The following is a 17,539-nucleotide window of genomic DNA, read 5'->3' as shown; positions in this document are numbered from 1 at the left end:
AAAAAAAAACTCTGTCCAAAACTGAATGCTTAGAACTATAGCTAAGGCCTCTCCAGTGTCAAGTGGTCTGTTTCAGTTGCTTCAAATCAATCCGGTTGCAATGGAAGGGAAGTGTGTTAGAACCACAAGTTCCTCCAAATCAGAGAGGGGAAGTTGGCTTCTTCGTGTCTTGCATGTCACCAGATCCTGCTATGTTCTACTTTTTTGATTACTTTGGCCATAGCGTATCCAATGTGTGTGTAGTGGGGAGGAGTTTGCTGTGTGTTTTGGGTCTTATCAAGCTAACATACGTGTTTTGGGAGTATGAAGCTGAAGTGATAYCTGGTTTGTAGAGCAACAGAAYTACAGAGGACATGGAAGATGCAGARGGAACAGCTTGTGTGTGCTGTTTTTTATTGCTGATTTTATTGGTGAGTGTACTTCAGTGCTTTGCAATGTGTTGGTTGTGTGCAGGGTAGTTACTTGGGAGGAAAGGAGCTGCTTCTCTGCTGTGTAAGAATTTTTTTATTTTTYTAATTTTTTGGTCTCTTGCAGCTGCATGGAAGGAGTCAATCATAGGAAATAAAGAGCTTGTAATTTATTAAACTAGGACTTTCCATGTCATCCTCTCATTAAGCCAAAGACATTCATGCTTAATTCTCTGGATAGCAGTTGCACAGCAGGCGTGCAAAGTATCGATTGTAAAACCAGTCTTGCAGACTTCTTTGTCTTCCTCTTACTGTTTCAATTAAAGTATGTGCAGTGGGTGTGGAGGCATTTTGCTCATTCTCAGATGAGTGCTGTTGGCACAGTTTATGCAGTTCATTTCTTTCCCTGCTGGCGTAAACCRTATTTTCAGGGGTGTAGTAGGGAACGCATCCTGGGGAAAGCAGAGAATGAACTCACTACAGCAACACGTGTGATAAGGACTTCTGCTTAAGCTCCTAATGCCTTCCAGAGATTAAAACAACCTCTTAGAGGGCCAGGTAATACAATTTGCATGTGACCACAGTGATCTCTCCAGGGCTGAGACTAGGAATGGGGACTGAGGAGGAGGGAGAAAAGCTTATCTGTGAAACGCTGTGTCAGAGTAGGCATTCAAAAACAGTTCTGTTCCCTTTTAATTCCTCAGCAAAAGCACATGCAAAAAATGGGTAAGATTTGATGTGAACTATTGTTCTTCAGCTTGGAGAAGATGGCAAAGCTCTTGGGAGAGGGAAAAACATAAAGCAATCTTGTTAATTCCTTAAATAATTTTAAATTAAAACTTTTGTTTGAGCTTGAGCCCCTTTATAGCTGGCTTCAGCATCTAGCTGTGCTTCCTTGGTATCTTGTCTTAATGTCTTCTCCTACTGTTGCTTTCTTTCCTCTCTTCTCTAGCCTTGGTGCTCCCTTCTGCTTAGCTCTGCTGAYGTTCTTTCCTGGCCCAGATTTTTATTTATTTATTTTTAACTCTTTCTTGTGGTGCCAGTGCCATCAACCACTCTGAAACGATGTGCTGCAGAACTTTTAGCATGCTCTAAGTATGTTCCTCCCTGGAAGAGGTCCAAGAGAGAAGTACCTGTGCTGCAGTGCCTGTGACCCCTCCTGTATAATTCAGAGCCACATCTGTGCATTGGGGACTCTGCCTCATGAAAACTCTCTAGTCAACTTTATTTTTCTGTGGTTGGTGATGGCTGTAACTGAAAGTAATAAGCAACTGACTTCTGCAATGTGCAAGCTCTCCTGACTACCTCCTGGAAGCTGTCCTTCCTCTTCCCAAACACTCACCTAGCTGGGAAACTGTTGAACACAGAAAAGCTCTAGTGAAGTGGCTGGTCTGGGATTCATTTTCTTCAGGTGGTCAGTCGTGTTAAGGGTCTCAAAGCCCTCGTTTTGAGSTGTGTAGAAAGGTCCTCAGCGTTCTTCTGGTTTAACCCATCAGCATCTCCTGGTGCCTGGCTTAACTCTGTTTTCAGTATGGCAAGCCCATTTTTCTGAAGGATAAAGGACTTATCTTTATGTGGCTTTTCTGGATGCTGGCACTACTGGCAAGGCYTCCTTGAGAACCCTGGGGAAAGGCCATTAGTCAGCATGTGCCCTTTGCCAGTAAAGCTGAAACCTGGTGTCCACTGAAGTCCACTAGCCTCCTAGCAATTCCTCAGGTTGATGTTAGCGTGTGTTCACYGAATATAGGCTCAACAGGATTGAGGTAGAGTCTTTCACAGTCTAAAATCCTGTAGCAGTTGAACTGCTTCAGCTTTTCGTACACTTCTAATCAGGGTATGTGACCCTGATACAGTGTAGACACTCTYGTACTTAATATTTCTCAATCAGGAAGCATTACAATAAAGGAAGAGAGATTATAGAGCTAATTTACTCCYTGGAATTGAAATCCAGGGTGTTGCTCTTATTGCCTTTCTTGATCTCTTTCTGTTACTTTTGGTGGATTTTTTTTTTTTCTTTTTCCTTTGAACTCCCTTTTGGCTCTGCTTATGTCTGGATTTAGCTTTTATGTTCCAGCAATAAAAAGGACCTAATGTTTCTCTGCCTGCAGAACAGTAGCTGATCCTGTCTGACAGCTGTAAGTCTTACTGCAGACAGGAGAYGTGTTCCCCATGGGTACCCCAACTAGGGGTGGAGTGATGGAAATAAACCTTCAATACCTAATCCACCAGCTGCCTGAAGGTGGGATCAGCTCTAGCCACAGCATTTCTAATGAACTAATCTTGCTGGGTATCTTAGACTTCTCTCTACTGTCTGTCTTTGCAGTGACTAATAGTTGCATTTCTCTGCCAGGAATAATGGGGTCTTGCACCTCTTGGGTTTCTTTAAAACTTCTCTTGGCTACTTTTGAGAGCAAAGAGCATCATCAGAAGACTTGCAGATGTGAGCAATTGCTGATGTGCTGGCAGGAGCTGTTGACCATCATTTCACCAGCCCCTAAAGGAGTGAATTCTCTCCATGCTTAAGTTGCCAGGAGGTCATTGGCAGAGGGGACCAGAAAGTATATCATCTCTTCCTCTCTCGATGAAAAGCCATCCTATCCCATCTCTGATTCCACCCACCCCTAAAGTGACTCGAGTCCCYTCTGCGTTTTACAGATTTTACAGAAATCTCTTTGCTCTACTTCACTTCTTGTTTCTCTCTTTCTGGGGCTGTGCCTAGGCCAGGCAGTGTCCCAAGCAGATGTGTGGRGTGTCTTCAGTGATTTTTGTCTATCTCCAACTTCCTGTTGGCTTTTGACTTCTGAGCATGGAGCTGGAAGTCACCTGAGCTGGCTGCACTGATTTCTAGTGAACGGCCATGTAGAAACCAGATGGGCACAGCTAATGGGGTTCCTTGCRGGTGTTTGTCAGCTCTACTCTGTTRTCTTCTAGGTCTCCATTTCTGAGCATCTTTCCAAGAAGAATCAGAACTAATCATAAACTGCATTATCTGTGCTTTCGCCATTCCTAGAGATCCTAGATTTCTCCGTTCCTTTTCTTCATTCCTGTGCATTTTCCTTTGCTGAGATGAAGAAAAGTTGATTTTTGCCTTAACCCAAGGCATCGGCTTTCAGGCTTATAACAGTACTTTTTTTTTTTTTTTCCCTTCCTGCTGTCTCCTGAGGATGTGCAAACTGCTGTTAGAATTAAAAAAAACAAAACAAACAAAAAAAACCTTAACCAATTAGGAAGCTTTTCTCTTGCTGAGAATGAGCATGCCATGTGCTGTGATCCCGTCTCCTTGGGGGCATGCTCGAGGGCAGGACTCTGCTGAGATGTGCCAGAGCAGGCAGAGCCTGAAGTCAGGCTGTGTGCGACCTCAGCTGTCATATTGCAGATTAAAAATACAGCWTTCTGCTAATATTGGGAAGATCTGCATAACTGGCTTTGGTTGCTTCTCAGCTTTGGGAAAGATTGAGGCTCTTCTACAGTCAAAATTGTCGAGCTGTTGGGTTTACCAATCTATCCCGATGCCTTGACTTGCAAGAAGGCTTTACTGCAAAGGCTCCTGCAGAAAGCAGAGAACACCATTTGGTGGTTCCTCCGTAAGGAGTTTGCACAGGTTTTCTGGGTTTTCTGGTGATCAGTTCCATTTCTTCAGCCCCTTTTTAAAATGCGAGGCACTAAATATACCCTTAGTGTGGAAAATGGTAAGCAGCTGGATTGCAGAGGGCGTAAGCGTGCACTACGCTTCTTTGTTTAACGAGATTAAAGTCTAAGTTTTTCTTTTGTAATCCCTTTGAAGTGTTTATCTTTTGAAGTCTGAATTCTCATTAACTGGAAGTGTACAACCCCAAACTACATGCTGCCCTAGTTTCAAAGCGTTATTTATTTTATTTTTTATTTTTTTTTTTAGAAAAAACTTGAGAACAATAAACAACAGGTCAGACCCACAGGGGCTACGCGTCAGCCGGATCCCTGACTATTTGGGTTGTCTCTTGCCGCGTTGTGAATCAAAGCGGATCTGCTGGTTGTCTCCCTGCGTTGGGAAGTAGTCATAGGGCTTTTGGCATCATCAGGCATCAGGAAGATGGTGGTGTTCCCCTTCAGAAGTGTAAGAGTTGGAGCTGTAACTCTGGAGCTCCTATGACAGACCAAAATAAGCTCTGCATACTTCCCCCCCCCTTATATTTTCTGTCACTGGGGCAGCACCATACGACTTTTAGGGCAGGGGTGTTTTGTCAATACAAACTTTCCCATCTCAATTCTGATCTAAAATGCTCTATTTATACGCATGCATGCATGTGTCGAGGAACACCTTGCTTTTGATTATCTTTTTCTGACACTCAAAAAAGAGGCAATTGTCACTTTTAACACATCTGTAGTTTTCACTTGTGCAGGGACTCTTAACTGTTGTCCAGATTAAAAAAAAAAAAAAATTTTTTTTTTGAATGTTTGTACCCTGGGCAGGAGAACTCTAACCCAATCCTATTTCCAGAGCATGGAGTGACAGTGTGTTGGGAAGCATAACCCTGCTGGGTTATCAAGAAGTCYCCAGCGAGCTGGGGAGGGTCATCACAACCGTTGCTTGCGTGCTATCTTCAGTTGAAATGCAGCGTCTCCAGGGTGGAAGCTGCTCGTGGCTTTTGAGGTGTTCTCTTACTGTTCCCGCCTTGAAATTAAATCTTGATCCTGCAAGTTGAGATGCTCTGTGTCTGAGCCAACAAAACACGGAAAATACTGCTCAGCGTGCATATATATATATATATATATATTTTTTTTTTCCCCTCCCCTGTGGGAATGGCTGTAGCAAATATCCCTCTGTAAGAGCTGTTCTATTATTAAACAGATGGGGATATTTTCCCTTTCCCATTTCAATTTTCCAGGCTGGGGGAAGTGAAATTGCATTACTTGGTTTTGGATATGTTCAGTATATTAAAGAAAAGACTGGTACGAAAACCGTGAAAGTCATGAGAATTTAGATCAGTTTATTTTAACGCTTTTGATCATCTCAGTCGTAGCTGAGGAAAAATTAAGATATTTATTTATTTATTTATTATATTTAGAACTGGAGGGTGTGTTTATGAAAAGGTAAACTATTATTAGGAAGTATTTAAAGAAAATCCAGTATTTTCCAGTGTAATTAGGGGAACAATTGGATGAATGTTCACAAGAATATCAGTGGGGTAATTGGTTTTTGGTAACATTCTCATGCAACATCCTCGTGTAATCAGTATAAGTACTTATTTGCTCAGCTCAGTGTTTTAACTATTACTAACTTGACATGGCTTGTAAYAAGAGATGGAGATGTTGAAACATTACAGAAATTCATGATAAACTGTGATCCCATGAGTCACCAATGAGGGGAAAAATACTTCTTTTAATGTAGAAAGCAGTAGGAATCTGTCAAGGCTCTTTTTAAAATATAGGATAGTAAAGAGTCTCAGACATTCCTGGAGTCTGTATGTCTTGCAGTATTTGCACTGAAAGTRGGGCATGTGTCCTTGGGCCTGGCTTGGGGGAAGTTGAACCCTGTCTGCTTAAGGCCTGCTCTGATTTTGGGTTTTCCACCACTGAGATGGCCTGTTTGGCTTCCCCAGTTAGAGGGGAACACGGTGAGACACGRCTGTGACGATGACCATGTTTCTCAGCTATCCTCATCCCTCCAATGAATCTACTTCTCTGATGCCATAGGAGCTTCTAGACCCAGGTGCAAACCCACAGGGACTAATTTTTTTTCCATTTTCTGGGTATTTCTAGCCCTGTCTTGTTGGATGGAGATGTTGCAGAAGGCCACAGCTGTCCTCCTCGCCCCTGAGCAATAGATGTTTGTGCACTCCAGTGTCCTCATGGACCTCAGCTGGCCCACGATTAACAGTGCATTAGAACATTTTCAGCTGATTTTGGCTCTCTGTTTCTTTGATCCAACTTAGCAGTCCTTGGCGGACTCGAGCGAGAAGTCATGTGCTGCGTTCTGAACTGGCCTAGGATGACTGAGAGGCTTGAGGTAGAAGATGAAGACGATGCAGGCAGAACCCAGCAGACTTGCTCTAGTAGCTCTTGTCTCTTCCCCCAGCTCCCCCGAACCACTCTGGCCAACCACATAAGCATCTAGRATAGCCCTGCTTATAGTGCTGCTCTGGGGTTTTGGGTCAGTGGATGCATTGCAAGCTGCTTGCCTCCAGGCTATTAAAAGATTCTTCCCAAGAAGCTGAATGAGATCAGTGTGTGACCTGCATGAAGCCAGGCTGATGGATAAAAACTGAAAGGGGAATTAGGGGGAAGTACTTGGACTGTACCATGCTGTGTGAAAAGGTCAGATCCTATTAAACTTATTATTCTGTGACTTCATTCACATTATTTACCTAGCACGCTTCAGGACTTTTGCTGTTGCTCTTCCTCTGCTAAACTGATAGCATTGAGATTTAGCAAACATGGTATAATGGAAATGATGAGTCCCACTTGCTCTGTCCTCTCTCCATTCATGATCTGGAGTATTGCCCTAAGATTATAGGGATGGAGGGGTTAACTCAGAGAAAAATACAAATTTTTAGGCCAAATCTCCCCAGAGAGCTTCCCTTTTAAATCTACAACTTGATATATCTATATATRTATTTTTTTCTTCTTGCATTCCTTTCCAAACAGCTTTGGAGAAAAAGATATGTCACAGTCTGTAACAGATACCTACAGCCCTGTATCTCGAGAATGCAGCGTGTGCTRATTAGGCATCCTGGAGCCTTCAGAAAATGCTCCTGCTGTATTTACAGATGGACTCCCCCTTTTCGGGCAAGTTGGCTGGCAAACTATTCAGCTCAAGGAAGTTTGTAGCCATTGGCAGATGATGCATCTTTAAAGTCAAGGTTGATGGGCTGTGTGGGTTTGTGTGGTTTTTTTTTTTTCCCCCTTTTTTCTTTCTCCTTCTGGTGCATGTTGCTGAATTTGAATAATTAATGTATGTTGTCTTGCTTCCTGTTTTCATTTCTGTATGTAACGCTAACCAGCAAAGGTTTGAATCATTCATAGCCTGCTTTCTCCACCTGAAAGCTGTAGGTAGATGTCATGATGTCACGGGAACAGTGATTGTAGGGCATGGACTTCTGCTTCTCTCCGTTAAATCYGTTTCTGGTAGCAGTCCATGATCGCGACCAAGCAAGGATCTCCGGACAGATGGTATCAGTGCGGCGATTTTGTCAGTGCACTATCTTCAGCAATGTCTTGCTGGTGGTACTTCAACCTCTTCTGGCACAGTCTGATATTACTCAGGTGCCTGTATGTGGTAGAGAGGAGGAGAGGACGAGTGCTGTGCTGTCTGTTTTTCTTTCTGCTGTGGGTTTCTGTGCATCACCTAATAGTGCCCTTGGAGAAGAGGGAACAATTTTTAGGCTTGTAGGTTGTGCCTTGTGCAATTCAAAGCAAAGGCACTCAAGTTACTGGAATGCCCTTTTAACTCATGTTGGATTTCTTCCCTCTGCTGACTTCTTTTATAAAGAGCTCCCTGAAATGATTTGAGAAGCTTCTGCAGCCCAGATCTGCAGCAAGACTGAGGCTGGCAATGCTGGTGAAGCAAGTGGGCTCCCATAACATCTCTSTGCACTGAGGCTCAGTGAGAGGACTGGGACAAGAGCTTTGCTTGGTGGGTTATAGGGTCTTAGTTGTGTTTTTCCTTGGTGGTCTTTTCCGAGCAAAATCAGTTTGYTCCCTCCTAGTTGTATTTAGTGGATTCTGGCTGCTCCTAAAACCCTCCAGCAGTGCCTTCTGGTGACGGTGTCGTTTGGCAGATGTGCTCTTTGGTTGCCCTCCTGCACTGAAAACACTTGTGTCCCTCCTGGACCCCGTCTGGGAGATGCTGCATTAGATGCTGCTGTGGGAGCTTGGTGGATGCTCTTCAGAACTGGACAGTAAACTTGAAACTTTCATGCCTAACCTGATTCCTGGAGTTTCTGGTAAAATTCTTCTTCTGTGAGAAAGCCTGGTGGCTGGTCCCTGTCCTCCTTTGAAGTGCACCTCTACCTTGTTAAAACAATGCCATTCGAAATGGCTCCAGTGCCTCCACGAGCTGTGGATGGGCTGCTTACCATGGTGAAAGCTTGTGCCTTTGACTGATAGCCTTGCTGGATGCAGTGTCATGGGGGATGTTTGTATCTGGAACAGGTTGAATCACAGATCGTGTCTTCCAAGGCGAACACTCTGAGATGAGAGCTCTTCGTGTACCTGCTAGCTTGTGACACTTGTCCCAACAGCTCTATCAGCTACCTAATATAAGTTGTGCTAAGGTGATGGAAATGCCACTGGAGTGCCTTGGCCCCTTCAGATGTAGTCAAGGAGATGAGAAGTGAKGAAAGGCGCCTGGCACTGCAGTCGGATGTAGTGATCAAGGCAAAACTTTGCACTCTAGCCAAGTGTAGCGCACGTAGCGTGTGTACTGCCACTGATTCCTGAGAGCATGTGTTGTGCTGCAGTTTTCCATTAGCAGCTGACAAATGGGTGTGCTGGTAAAATACAGGGATCTTGGGGAATGCATCTGAAAACTGATTGCTTTTCTATGTGGGAAACTTTCAGTCTCAGCTAGTGCTGAAATGAAGGTCCTAGCGGTGAGGTTTTCTGTTCATGGATCTCTCTATGCTTTTGATGACGTTAAAGAAATGATTGATTGAAGCTTTATCTGAGCTTCCCAAGCTCAAACTCTTCCCCACACTCCACATTTGAAGAGAATTTGGGGTCCAAGTTTCATTTCCTGATGGATTTCCATTGAGTTATGAGCGTGGTTTTTTTTTTGTTTTTTTTTTTTTTTTTTTTTTTTTTTTTTTTTTTTTTTTTGAGAGAGAGAGGGGAACAACAACATGGAAAATAGCTACTGAATATGAGTAGCCTGTCTGTGTCAGTCTATGATCATCTGTGGACAGTCCCTGCCAAACACTTGGGGCAACAGCGTTACCTGGGGCACTGTCTGTTATCTTTCCTTGTTTCCTATCCTTTTTTCTATATTGTCATCTGTTCAGATTGTTATCTTTTTTGGCATGAAGATGTGTGTGTATGTGTGCATGAGTGTAGATCTTATCTCTGCTAACTCCCAGCATCACTTTGTGATGCTATAACGACACTGACTAAAGCTCCCATCTTCGGGTAGAGTYAAACTTTGAACTATAAAGCTTCAACTAGGGACTGAAGTGCTCCAGTCTCAGCTTCCTTAAAGAAAGATGGATCCAAGACTCGCATAATGCGTTTTATTATTTCCGAAGGGCAGCCTCTGTTCCCTGGCTCCTGCCACTTTGAATGAGTTGGATGTCAGAGCTGGTAAATCCTAACTGTTCAAACAGAAAATCTGGTGTGCATGTATGGTGGTTGTATGGCACCACTTTTCCAGGTGCTTTGGGCTAGAGGGGAAGGATGGAGAGCAGCTAGTGGCTTCCCAAAAGAACAGCGATGAAATGCTCAAGTCTTGTGTTTTTGTTGGGTTTGCAGTGTGAATCCTTTAAGCTAGCAAGTAAAAGTCCTTTAGAAATCTTTTAAAGGATGAGGTTGTCTATTTGCCCTCTTACTTTGCATGAATGAAGCAGGATGAGGCAGAACTCGGGAGAAGTGGTGTCCTTTGGAGATGACTTCATGAGGGTTTTTCTTTCTACTTGCTGCAGTCTGCTAGCTTTTCAGGCTAGTAATGTGGGGTTGTTAACTGTGCCTGACTTTAGGTCCTGCTTGTGTCCCACAGTGTTTTGTACATCACTTACCATTTAGGATCTTCAGGGCAGAGATCACGGCTTTGTCCAAGTTTCTTAAACAGCATCTAACTCTATAGACTCTGCGTATTTGTCCTACTCTAGCTGGCAGTTGTTTTTGCCTGCAGTGTGCTGCTGACATGTGGAGAAGGCAACCCAGGAAACTCATGTTGTGGGGACAAACCGAAGCAGACAAAAGCTGGAGGAGAGAAGAGAGCAGGCAACTTGTGCAGTGACTAATGCAGAGTTTTATAAATAGCATGAGAGAAGATGACATGCAGGCAGGGAAGTGACCTCAAGTAGGAGGCCACGAAGGTGGGGTGYGGTGCTTGGGGTAAGATGAGCTAGGAGAGCGCAGAGGGTGCCAGATAATCAGCAAATAGCTCTYGTTTTGGACTGGATGTGTTTGACACTGTCCTACACGCCTTCCCCAAGGGGATGAATGAGAGCACGTGGGGATCCAGGCCAACCAGGAGCCACTAAACAGGGGGAGAACTGAGTGCCCTTGTGTCATCTGCTTGGGTCAGWGCCGCGAGCAGTGCAGAGAGCTTTCTAGAGAGATTTACCGAAAGGACAAAGCTACGGCGTGTGCTTATGTGAAAGGAGGGCAGAGGAGCTGTGGGTTGTGAGCTCTGGAGACAGAACAGTACGGTCTGCTGAGCTTTGAAACAGCAACAGCCAGCTAGCAAGATCTGTCTGCCTCCGGGATGCTGAGTCCTAATTAGTGAGAGCCAGGACAGGCCTGTCCCGGGCTGTCAGTGCAAAATACAGACAGCAAACGAACACAGAAAAGGGCAGAAGCTGGAGGGGCTGAGCTGATTTTATCCTTGCTGAAATGTCTTCTGGTCTCTGCCATAATGCTTGCAACATCCCTTTATGCTTCAGCTGTAGGAAGAAGTTGGGTGAGCCTAGTTCTTAGTGGGACATAGCAACAGGTGATTGTCCTCATTAGATGGCCAGCATATGTCTTTAATCACAGAATTGCAAAACTATTGAGGATGGAAGGGACCTCTGGAGATCATCTAGTCCAACCCACCTGCTCAGGCCTGCCAGACTTTGCCAGTGTGAGTGRGGATGTTGCTACTCATAGCTGTCATGTCCTTCTGCAAGACCGGAGTACTAGGGATCTGAGTTAAAAGGAAATGAAGCAGTTACCCTAGGGCAGGATTGACTTTATTCCTGTAARTAAGTGCAGATAGTGCATGCAACTATGCATCCTTCGAAGACAGCCAAACACTTTGCAAGSTCAACTCCCATTGAGCATCAATCATAGTGCGCTGATTACCCRTGAAAAAGCAATGTGTAGGGCTGTGGGGATGCACTTGTGCACCAGGAAACAGTGGAAAACCCCTGGTGGGAGTTAAGTACAGCTGAGAAATATCAGTACGATGCCTCCAGACTAGCAAACGTTTGCTTTCGGGTCCCTGTTTCTGAGTGCTAACTCTATGAATTAGTAAGAACGTAGGATGACCTGGGCTTTCTTGTTATGAATTTGAGACGAAAGCGAGTGCCTAAATATAAAACACAGCCTTGTGACACCCAATGCACGCAATCGATGGAGTGTAGTACTTTCCTCGAAACAGCAATGTTACCACGCGTGTCAAATAGGGCAACTGTTTCGAAGTCAGTGTGGCCCCTGGGGAGTGCATGCAGCTTGGTGGGGAGGGGATCTTTTTCCTGGGTGACRACTGCAGCCGGCTCCGCCTCCCACCCGCATCCTTCTACAGCTCATTTGGAGGTGTGCAAAGGAAGGGGAATATCCACCTCTTGCTGCACAYGCAGAAGTGTTACCTTCTCGGTTGGGACTGTCTTGCAGCCTCTGTAGGATGCTCATGATAAACTAATTTACCTTGGCTGGAGTGCAGTTTTGCAGAGGTCTCCAAGTTGATTTTAAGGTTGTGCTAGCTGAGGGTATGTGTTCTTTTTTTTTTTCTTTTGCATTTCAGTCATTTCTATAAAGCTAATCATCCAGACTGTATGTAGTCTGTCTACTGCTCTTGTCCTTGTGTGGCATTTCTTATTGATGGTTGCAATGAATATATTCACTTTCAGTGGAGTGCTAGAAGCAGCACAAGAAAACACAACATGCAAACTAATTAAACTTCTCAGTCTTGTTGAGTAACAAGCTTGAGATGTTGGCAGGGCTGGGATTAGTTCTGATTACCATTTCTCCTCTCTTAATAGTCAGAGGACATGGTTAATTTTTAAGCTGTGTGTTAATATATGGAAATATCACTTTTAATTTCCTTTTTTTTTGTTGTTTTTTGTTTTGCTTTCCTTTCTTTTCTCCTCCTGCTGAAGAGTGTTCCCAGGACCTGATGGATTTCTGATACCTCGCTCCTGAGGGGCTGGAAGGAGCATGGTTAAACACCAACCGCTGCAGTATTACGAGCCACAGCTATGCTTGTCGTGCCTGACGGGAATCTACGGCTGCCGCTGGAAACGGTACCAGCGATCACATGATGACACCACCAAGGTTGGTAGCGTGCTCTGATGCCCTGTACCCATATCTCTTCTTCCTGGCAATGCTGGACTGTGGTTTGCTGTGGAAACTCAACCTTAAGCTTTGACTGTAGAAGAGATCTCTGCTAGAAATGATGGATRCTGTTTTGCTTGGTTTTAGTAGGCTTGGGTAGATGGTGAAAGTCTRCCGAAAGATCTGCCTTGCATTAAGTTGAATGCATTTTAATGTGTTGGACAAGAGAAGTCCTCACACCCATGGTTGCTGTGGCAAGTGTGAAAGCGTTGCTTGTTCTGGTGCTCAAAGGGGATGAGTGGCAAGAGGTTGGCCAAATCTCTATGTATTTTCCCTTCAGTACTGGGGAAGACTTGTGTTTTCGACTTGTTCCACTTTTTGTGGTGTGCTTTTKGGTTTCTTTGACCATTGGCCTGTAGGTAGAGGCAAATGAAGAGCTGCAAAGAAGCAGCCTGAGTCTGGCCAACGTGGAGTGGTGGCACTCTCCTAAGATATGTTTTTCTAGCCCAGCCTCTGGGTTAGAAACTTCACCTGGGGAAGTTGAGGAGACTTTTGTATCTAAAGCCAGCACAGTGATGTCCTCTCTTGGGAGAATCTGAGGTGCTGATGGGAGGCTGCAACTTCATGTGAACTGATGTTAGAAATGAAGGGGGGGGGAAAGACCTACCCAAACCCTAATCCCTCTTGCTTTGTAGCAAATGGAGTTATTTCAAAATGTGCTGTGCACTGAGGATGAGGTAGGATTGGGAGCACATGGGACATTTCTCCACAATTGCCAACCTCCACATGTATGGAAATAAGCTGCTGTGAAAGGGAAGGATGGCACAAAGMAAGAACTAGCTGGGCTTGAGCAGTGGGCCTCTTAGGGATAATTTGTCCTCCTTCTGCACAAACACAGGTTTGCAAGGAGGAGGGTGAAAAAACGTATCCATCTTATTCCATCTTCTGCATGATGGTTGTTGTGTATTACTATTCTCTGCTCCACACCGTGCTTTTTTTTAATTGTTATTATTTTTACTTTTAGTGCTCTTACTGCTTAAAAGAAACCATAGAACAAAACTTAAATCTTGTTTGTTCCTGCAATGCTCCCTGGAGATCCCTTTTTTTGTTTTTCTTTGAGAGCTCGGTTTGCTCCGGTGACAGTTAGYTGCTCTGTTTTATTTTAAGCGTATAACCAGGGCTCTGTCAGGCAGTGGAGTGCCTCTGCTCTGGAAAACACGCTGTCAAGGCGTGAGCGCGTCTGGGCGGCGGGTCTCGTGCCAAAGCGTGCCCCGTTGTGAATCGCATCGATTGATGGTGCCGTTGGGCTGGGAAATCCCATGCGAATCGAGAAGGGGAAAAAAAAAAAAGTCACGGTTTGCGTTTGTGCAGCGTAAAACAAACTTCCTTTTACAGAGTAGAAATATTTGTGCTGTGTATTTTCTTTTTTTCCCCCCTCCTCCTTCAACGTGGCCAGCTTATTCTGAGCTAACGCTTCTGAGCCAACAGAAGTTTCCTTTGAGCAGACGCCCGGGTACGTCCGTAGYGGAGGGTGTAGTTGCGCTTCTGAGACTTTGACAGGAAAACAGTGGGATGTAATGTCTTGGCAACCGTGCATCTACTAAATTAAATACTCAAAATGCCTTATTTCTTATGAACAAGAATATTATATTTATTAGCTAGAATTCCATATAAAAACTGCCATTGACTTAATTTTTGAGCAAAATCCACTCCTGTTTGCACTGATTTTTTTACCATCAGTAGCAACTTTCCAAATCTGTGGTGTTGTGTGTATGATTTTAATATGGAAGAGAATCTAGGCTGGGTTTAAAAATGCCTGGGCTAGGTTTAAAAATATGTCCAGTCCGAGTGAGTAGCGTTGATATCTACATGAGGCCTCGTCTTCAAATCTTGATTGCCAAAATAGAGAAAACGACTTAATTCTTAGAGGAGCACAAGAAGGAAAGACTAGAATTAGCTATAAGCTATGTAAACTCAAGATAAGAGGTATCCATTCTCATTGTGCTGTTAGTAAATTTGCAGAGATTAGTGATGGAATGAGTTATGGTAACACCATATTTTGGGGGAAGAAGTACAAACAAAGGCTGTCTGTCCTCTCTTGGATGGTCTATTTGTAGGTGTTCAGGCGCTGCAAAGAATGGACATGAACTGTAGGATATGTGTAAAAGGAGTGTGGAAATCTCTTTTTCCATGTGTTCTTATTTTTTTTATTTATTGYGAAATAGCCTTTGGTTGTTTAAACAAGCAGGTATCTTCTACAGGTTTCAAACCAGTGGTAGCATCCTTCATCCTCTTTGGATCGGGCGGGAGAGCGTTTCATGGCATTGCTCAAATCCAGGACCCTCCTGCAGAGCAAACCCCGATCTCTGCAGTTCAGTGAAGCTCTGAGCCAAGGATGGGCAGTGTTCCCAGCTGTGGGGTTTGGCGATCTGGGGTCTGCATCTGTACGCTTCTGGGACGTGGAAGATTTGTCAGGGTCTCAGGGTGTCGCATTTTAGGGATAGAAAGTTTTGTATACGCCGATCGACTCCAGTTGCCATGTATCCAGCCACAGTATTTAGGTCAATCTGAGAGGTTAGWCAGACCAATGCCATATCATAATTTAAGTGCTTATTTGTTTTATATAAAAGGCTTTAGCATGTTAATATTACCTACTGTATTGACATATATCCAGACCTATTATAACCTGATCACTGTGGACCTAGAGTAGAGGCATTTGTAGTATAATACACTTTTCCTTGAGCATAGTTTCTATAAAAATAGAGTGTAGGAGGTCTTAAGTCTTGCAAAAATCCTGGGAGGGAAAGAATAGAGTGTGTGTGTGTGTATGTGTATATATATATATATATGTATGTTTTTATATAAATATATACATATATATATATATACACACACACATGTATACACATATATGTAATGTGTTATGTTTATATTCCTTAATTATCAGAAAGCAGCTTTTCTTAGGGTCGGCTACAGCATGACCTGTGTTTTAAAAGGTTAGAGTTTCTAGACTAAAAGGCCTTCACCTGAATTTGGGCAACAACTCAGCCTTGCAAAGAGCATTCCACCTTGAAACTGTCCACTGATGAGTATAAATATATCCTGAATTTCGCTGCTGCTCATCAGCCAGACTTTTAATGATTCTTCTCCTCTCCCCCTAAATTTATRCAAATCAGGCTTTCTACTACACATAGGAAACTTGCATGAAAATGAGAATTTTAATTGTAAGCTTGAGTTCTAAGTTTTTGGGACAGTGCTTGCTGGATCCGTAACTACCTCCTACCCTCCTCTGACCTTCTAGGAGTGGAGGGGTTTGAAGGCACCCAACCTGCATGCTTTTTCTTTCTTTTTCTTTTCTTTTTTTTTCTTTCTTTTTCTTTTCTTTTCTTTTCTTTTTTTTTAACCTTTCTGAATCAATTTTGAGCAGCTACAAAATTCCTTTTTCTGCTGTGCAGCTTCAGCTTTGCTTCCAAGTTGCCCTTTCACATTATTTAAATTTTTAATGGATCTTTTTAATGAAAAACATAGAAGAAATGGTCTTGCTGAGATTCAGAGCATAATAACCTCTGGAGCTGGTGTGAGGAAGTRATTTCTGATCCAACTACGGCTTGTTCGTGCTGTTTTGAACCRAGGAAGTTCTTATGAGATCAGTGCATCATCTTAACAGGGCTCTATTGCCTTGAACACAGAAAATGTGAGTAAACAAAGCTTAGCACGTAGTTGTTTTTGAAGGTTTAAAGTACGAACGACAGCTTCCTATGTAGCACTGGGTAATGCCATCCTGTTGATGGATTGCCAGCAATCAAGCGCCTGGAGAAACGTATCGCTAATTGCAGCGTATAAACACGGTGCTCCGTGCACAGCTTGTGCTTCACCTTAAATGACCCGCTGCCAGGTATGGCAACACCAGAACAGCTCTTGCTCTGGGTGTGGAGTCCAGAGCTGGTGATAGCAGCTCGTAACATCCATCCCAAGATGCTGAAGGATCAGCAGACRCTACAGGATTTAGGGGATCTGATTCTTCCCCTTGAAGCTTTCCATCTGTTTCTGCTTGGGAGATGCTGATGGGTTGCTTTGTATAAACATGAAACGGGAGTTAGAGGTATAAACTGATTTTTGTTCTGTTTTTTCACCGTCTCCTAAACAGTGTTGTCTGTCCACAGCAGACAACTGTTGTCCCAGGCAGCAGTGGGGAAAGAAATATTCTACAGAAGGAAATTGCAATGATATCCTTTTATTTTGCTGACAAAATCAAAAACCAGTCAGCTAACCAGTTTTTGCAGTTAATAACTACTGAAAAATCTCAGGAGTTTTGCAATAATCTTGTTTAATTTGCTGTCAAAGAGAATAAAATACTACAACTGTTTACTAAAGGCTTTGGCTTCTATGCTCAGTGACAGACACTGCTGATACCRTACTTCCAACCAACCAGGGAGCAAGCCTGTTGTGAAACATCTCTTTCATTCCCACCAAAGCTTCCCAGGTTTATAAAGCTTTATGTCCTCCCAGAAGAGTGATCCTGTTSCTCTGTTCTGGATAGGTGCCTGACGTGGTTGCATGCAGCAGGAAAGTCCCTTGTCACCTGGGAATGAAACCAAAATTGTCAGCCTGGGATCCCAGATGACTGAAGCCGTGAGATCTCTGTGATTTCTGCTTTGAAGCATCACTGACAGCATTTAAATTAGCTGTTTGAATGTTGCACTTCACAGTACTTCTGCAACGTCTTTTCTTCCTTCCTTCCATTCCTCTTGTAACAAGTCCTGAGATGTTGCAAATGAAGGGACCAATGATTGCAACGAAGTCTTGATTGGTAAAACATACTGAAATCCACCTGCTTTCTGATGGCTGAATGCTCTAATCCTACGGGTATTAAGCTGTTATTTAATAAACCACATCCTTATTAAGAGCTTGAAAAGGTGGGGAAAGTGGAGCTAATAAGAGGCAAGAATCAAGTGCAGGAGTGT

At 43.6% G+C, this 17,539-nt stretch overlaps 1 protein-coding gene across 1 annotated transcript in view; it reads left to right on the top strand.

Moving 5' to 3' along the window:
- GDPD5 (glycerophosphodiester phosphodiesterase domain containing 5) overlaps positions 1–17,539 on the top strand; it is a 179,076-nt gene that overhangs the window by 49,404 nt on the left and 112,133 nt on the right. Inside the window, exon 2 of the mRNA XM_085300572.1 lies at positions 12,401–12,575. Coding sequence (XP_085156698.1) covers positions 12,459–12,575 — 117 coding nt within the window. The 5' untranslated portion in view covers positions 12,401–12,458. The remainder of the gene's footprint in view (positions 1–12,400; positions 12,576–17,539) is intronic.

The sequence above is a fragment of the Rhea americana genome, unplaced genomic scaffold (genome assembly GCF_003343005.1).
Source record: "Rhea americana isolate MKP2758 unplaced genomic scaffold, rheAme1 scaffold_165, whole genome shotgun sequence".
Lineage (NCBI taxonomy): Eukaryota > Metazoa > Chordata > Aves > Rheiformes > Rheidae > Rhea > Rhea americana.
Note: the sequence above shows the minus strand (reverse complement) of the source record. Positions and strands in the feature narration are given on the sequence as shown.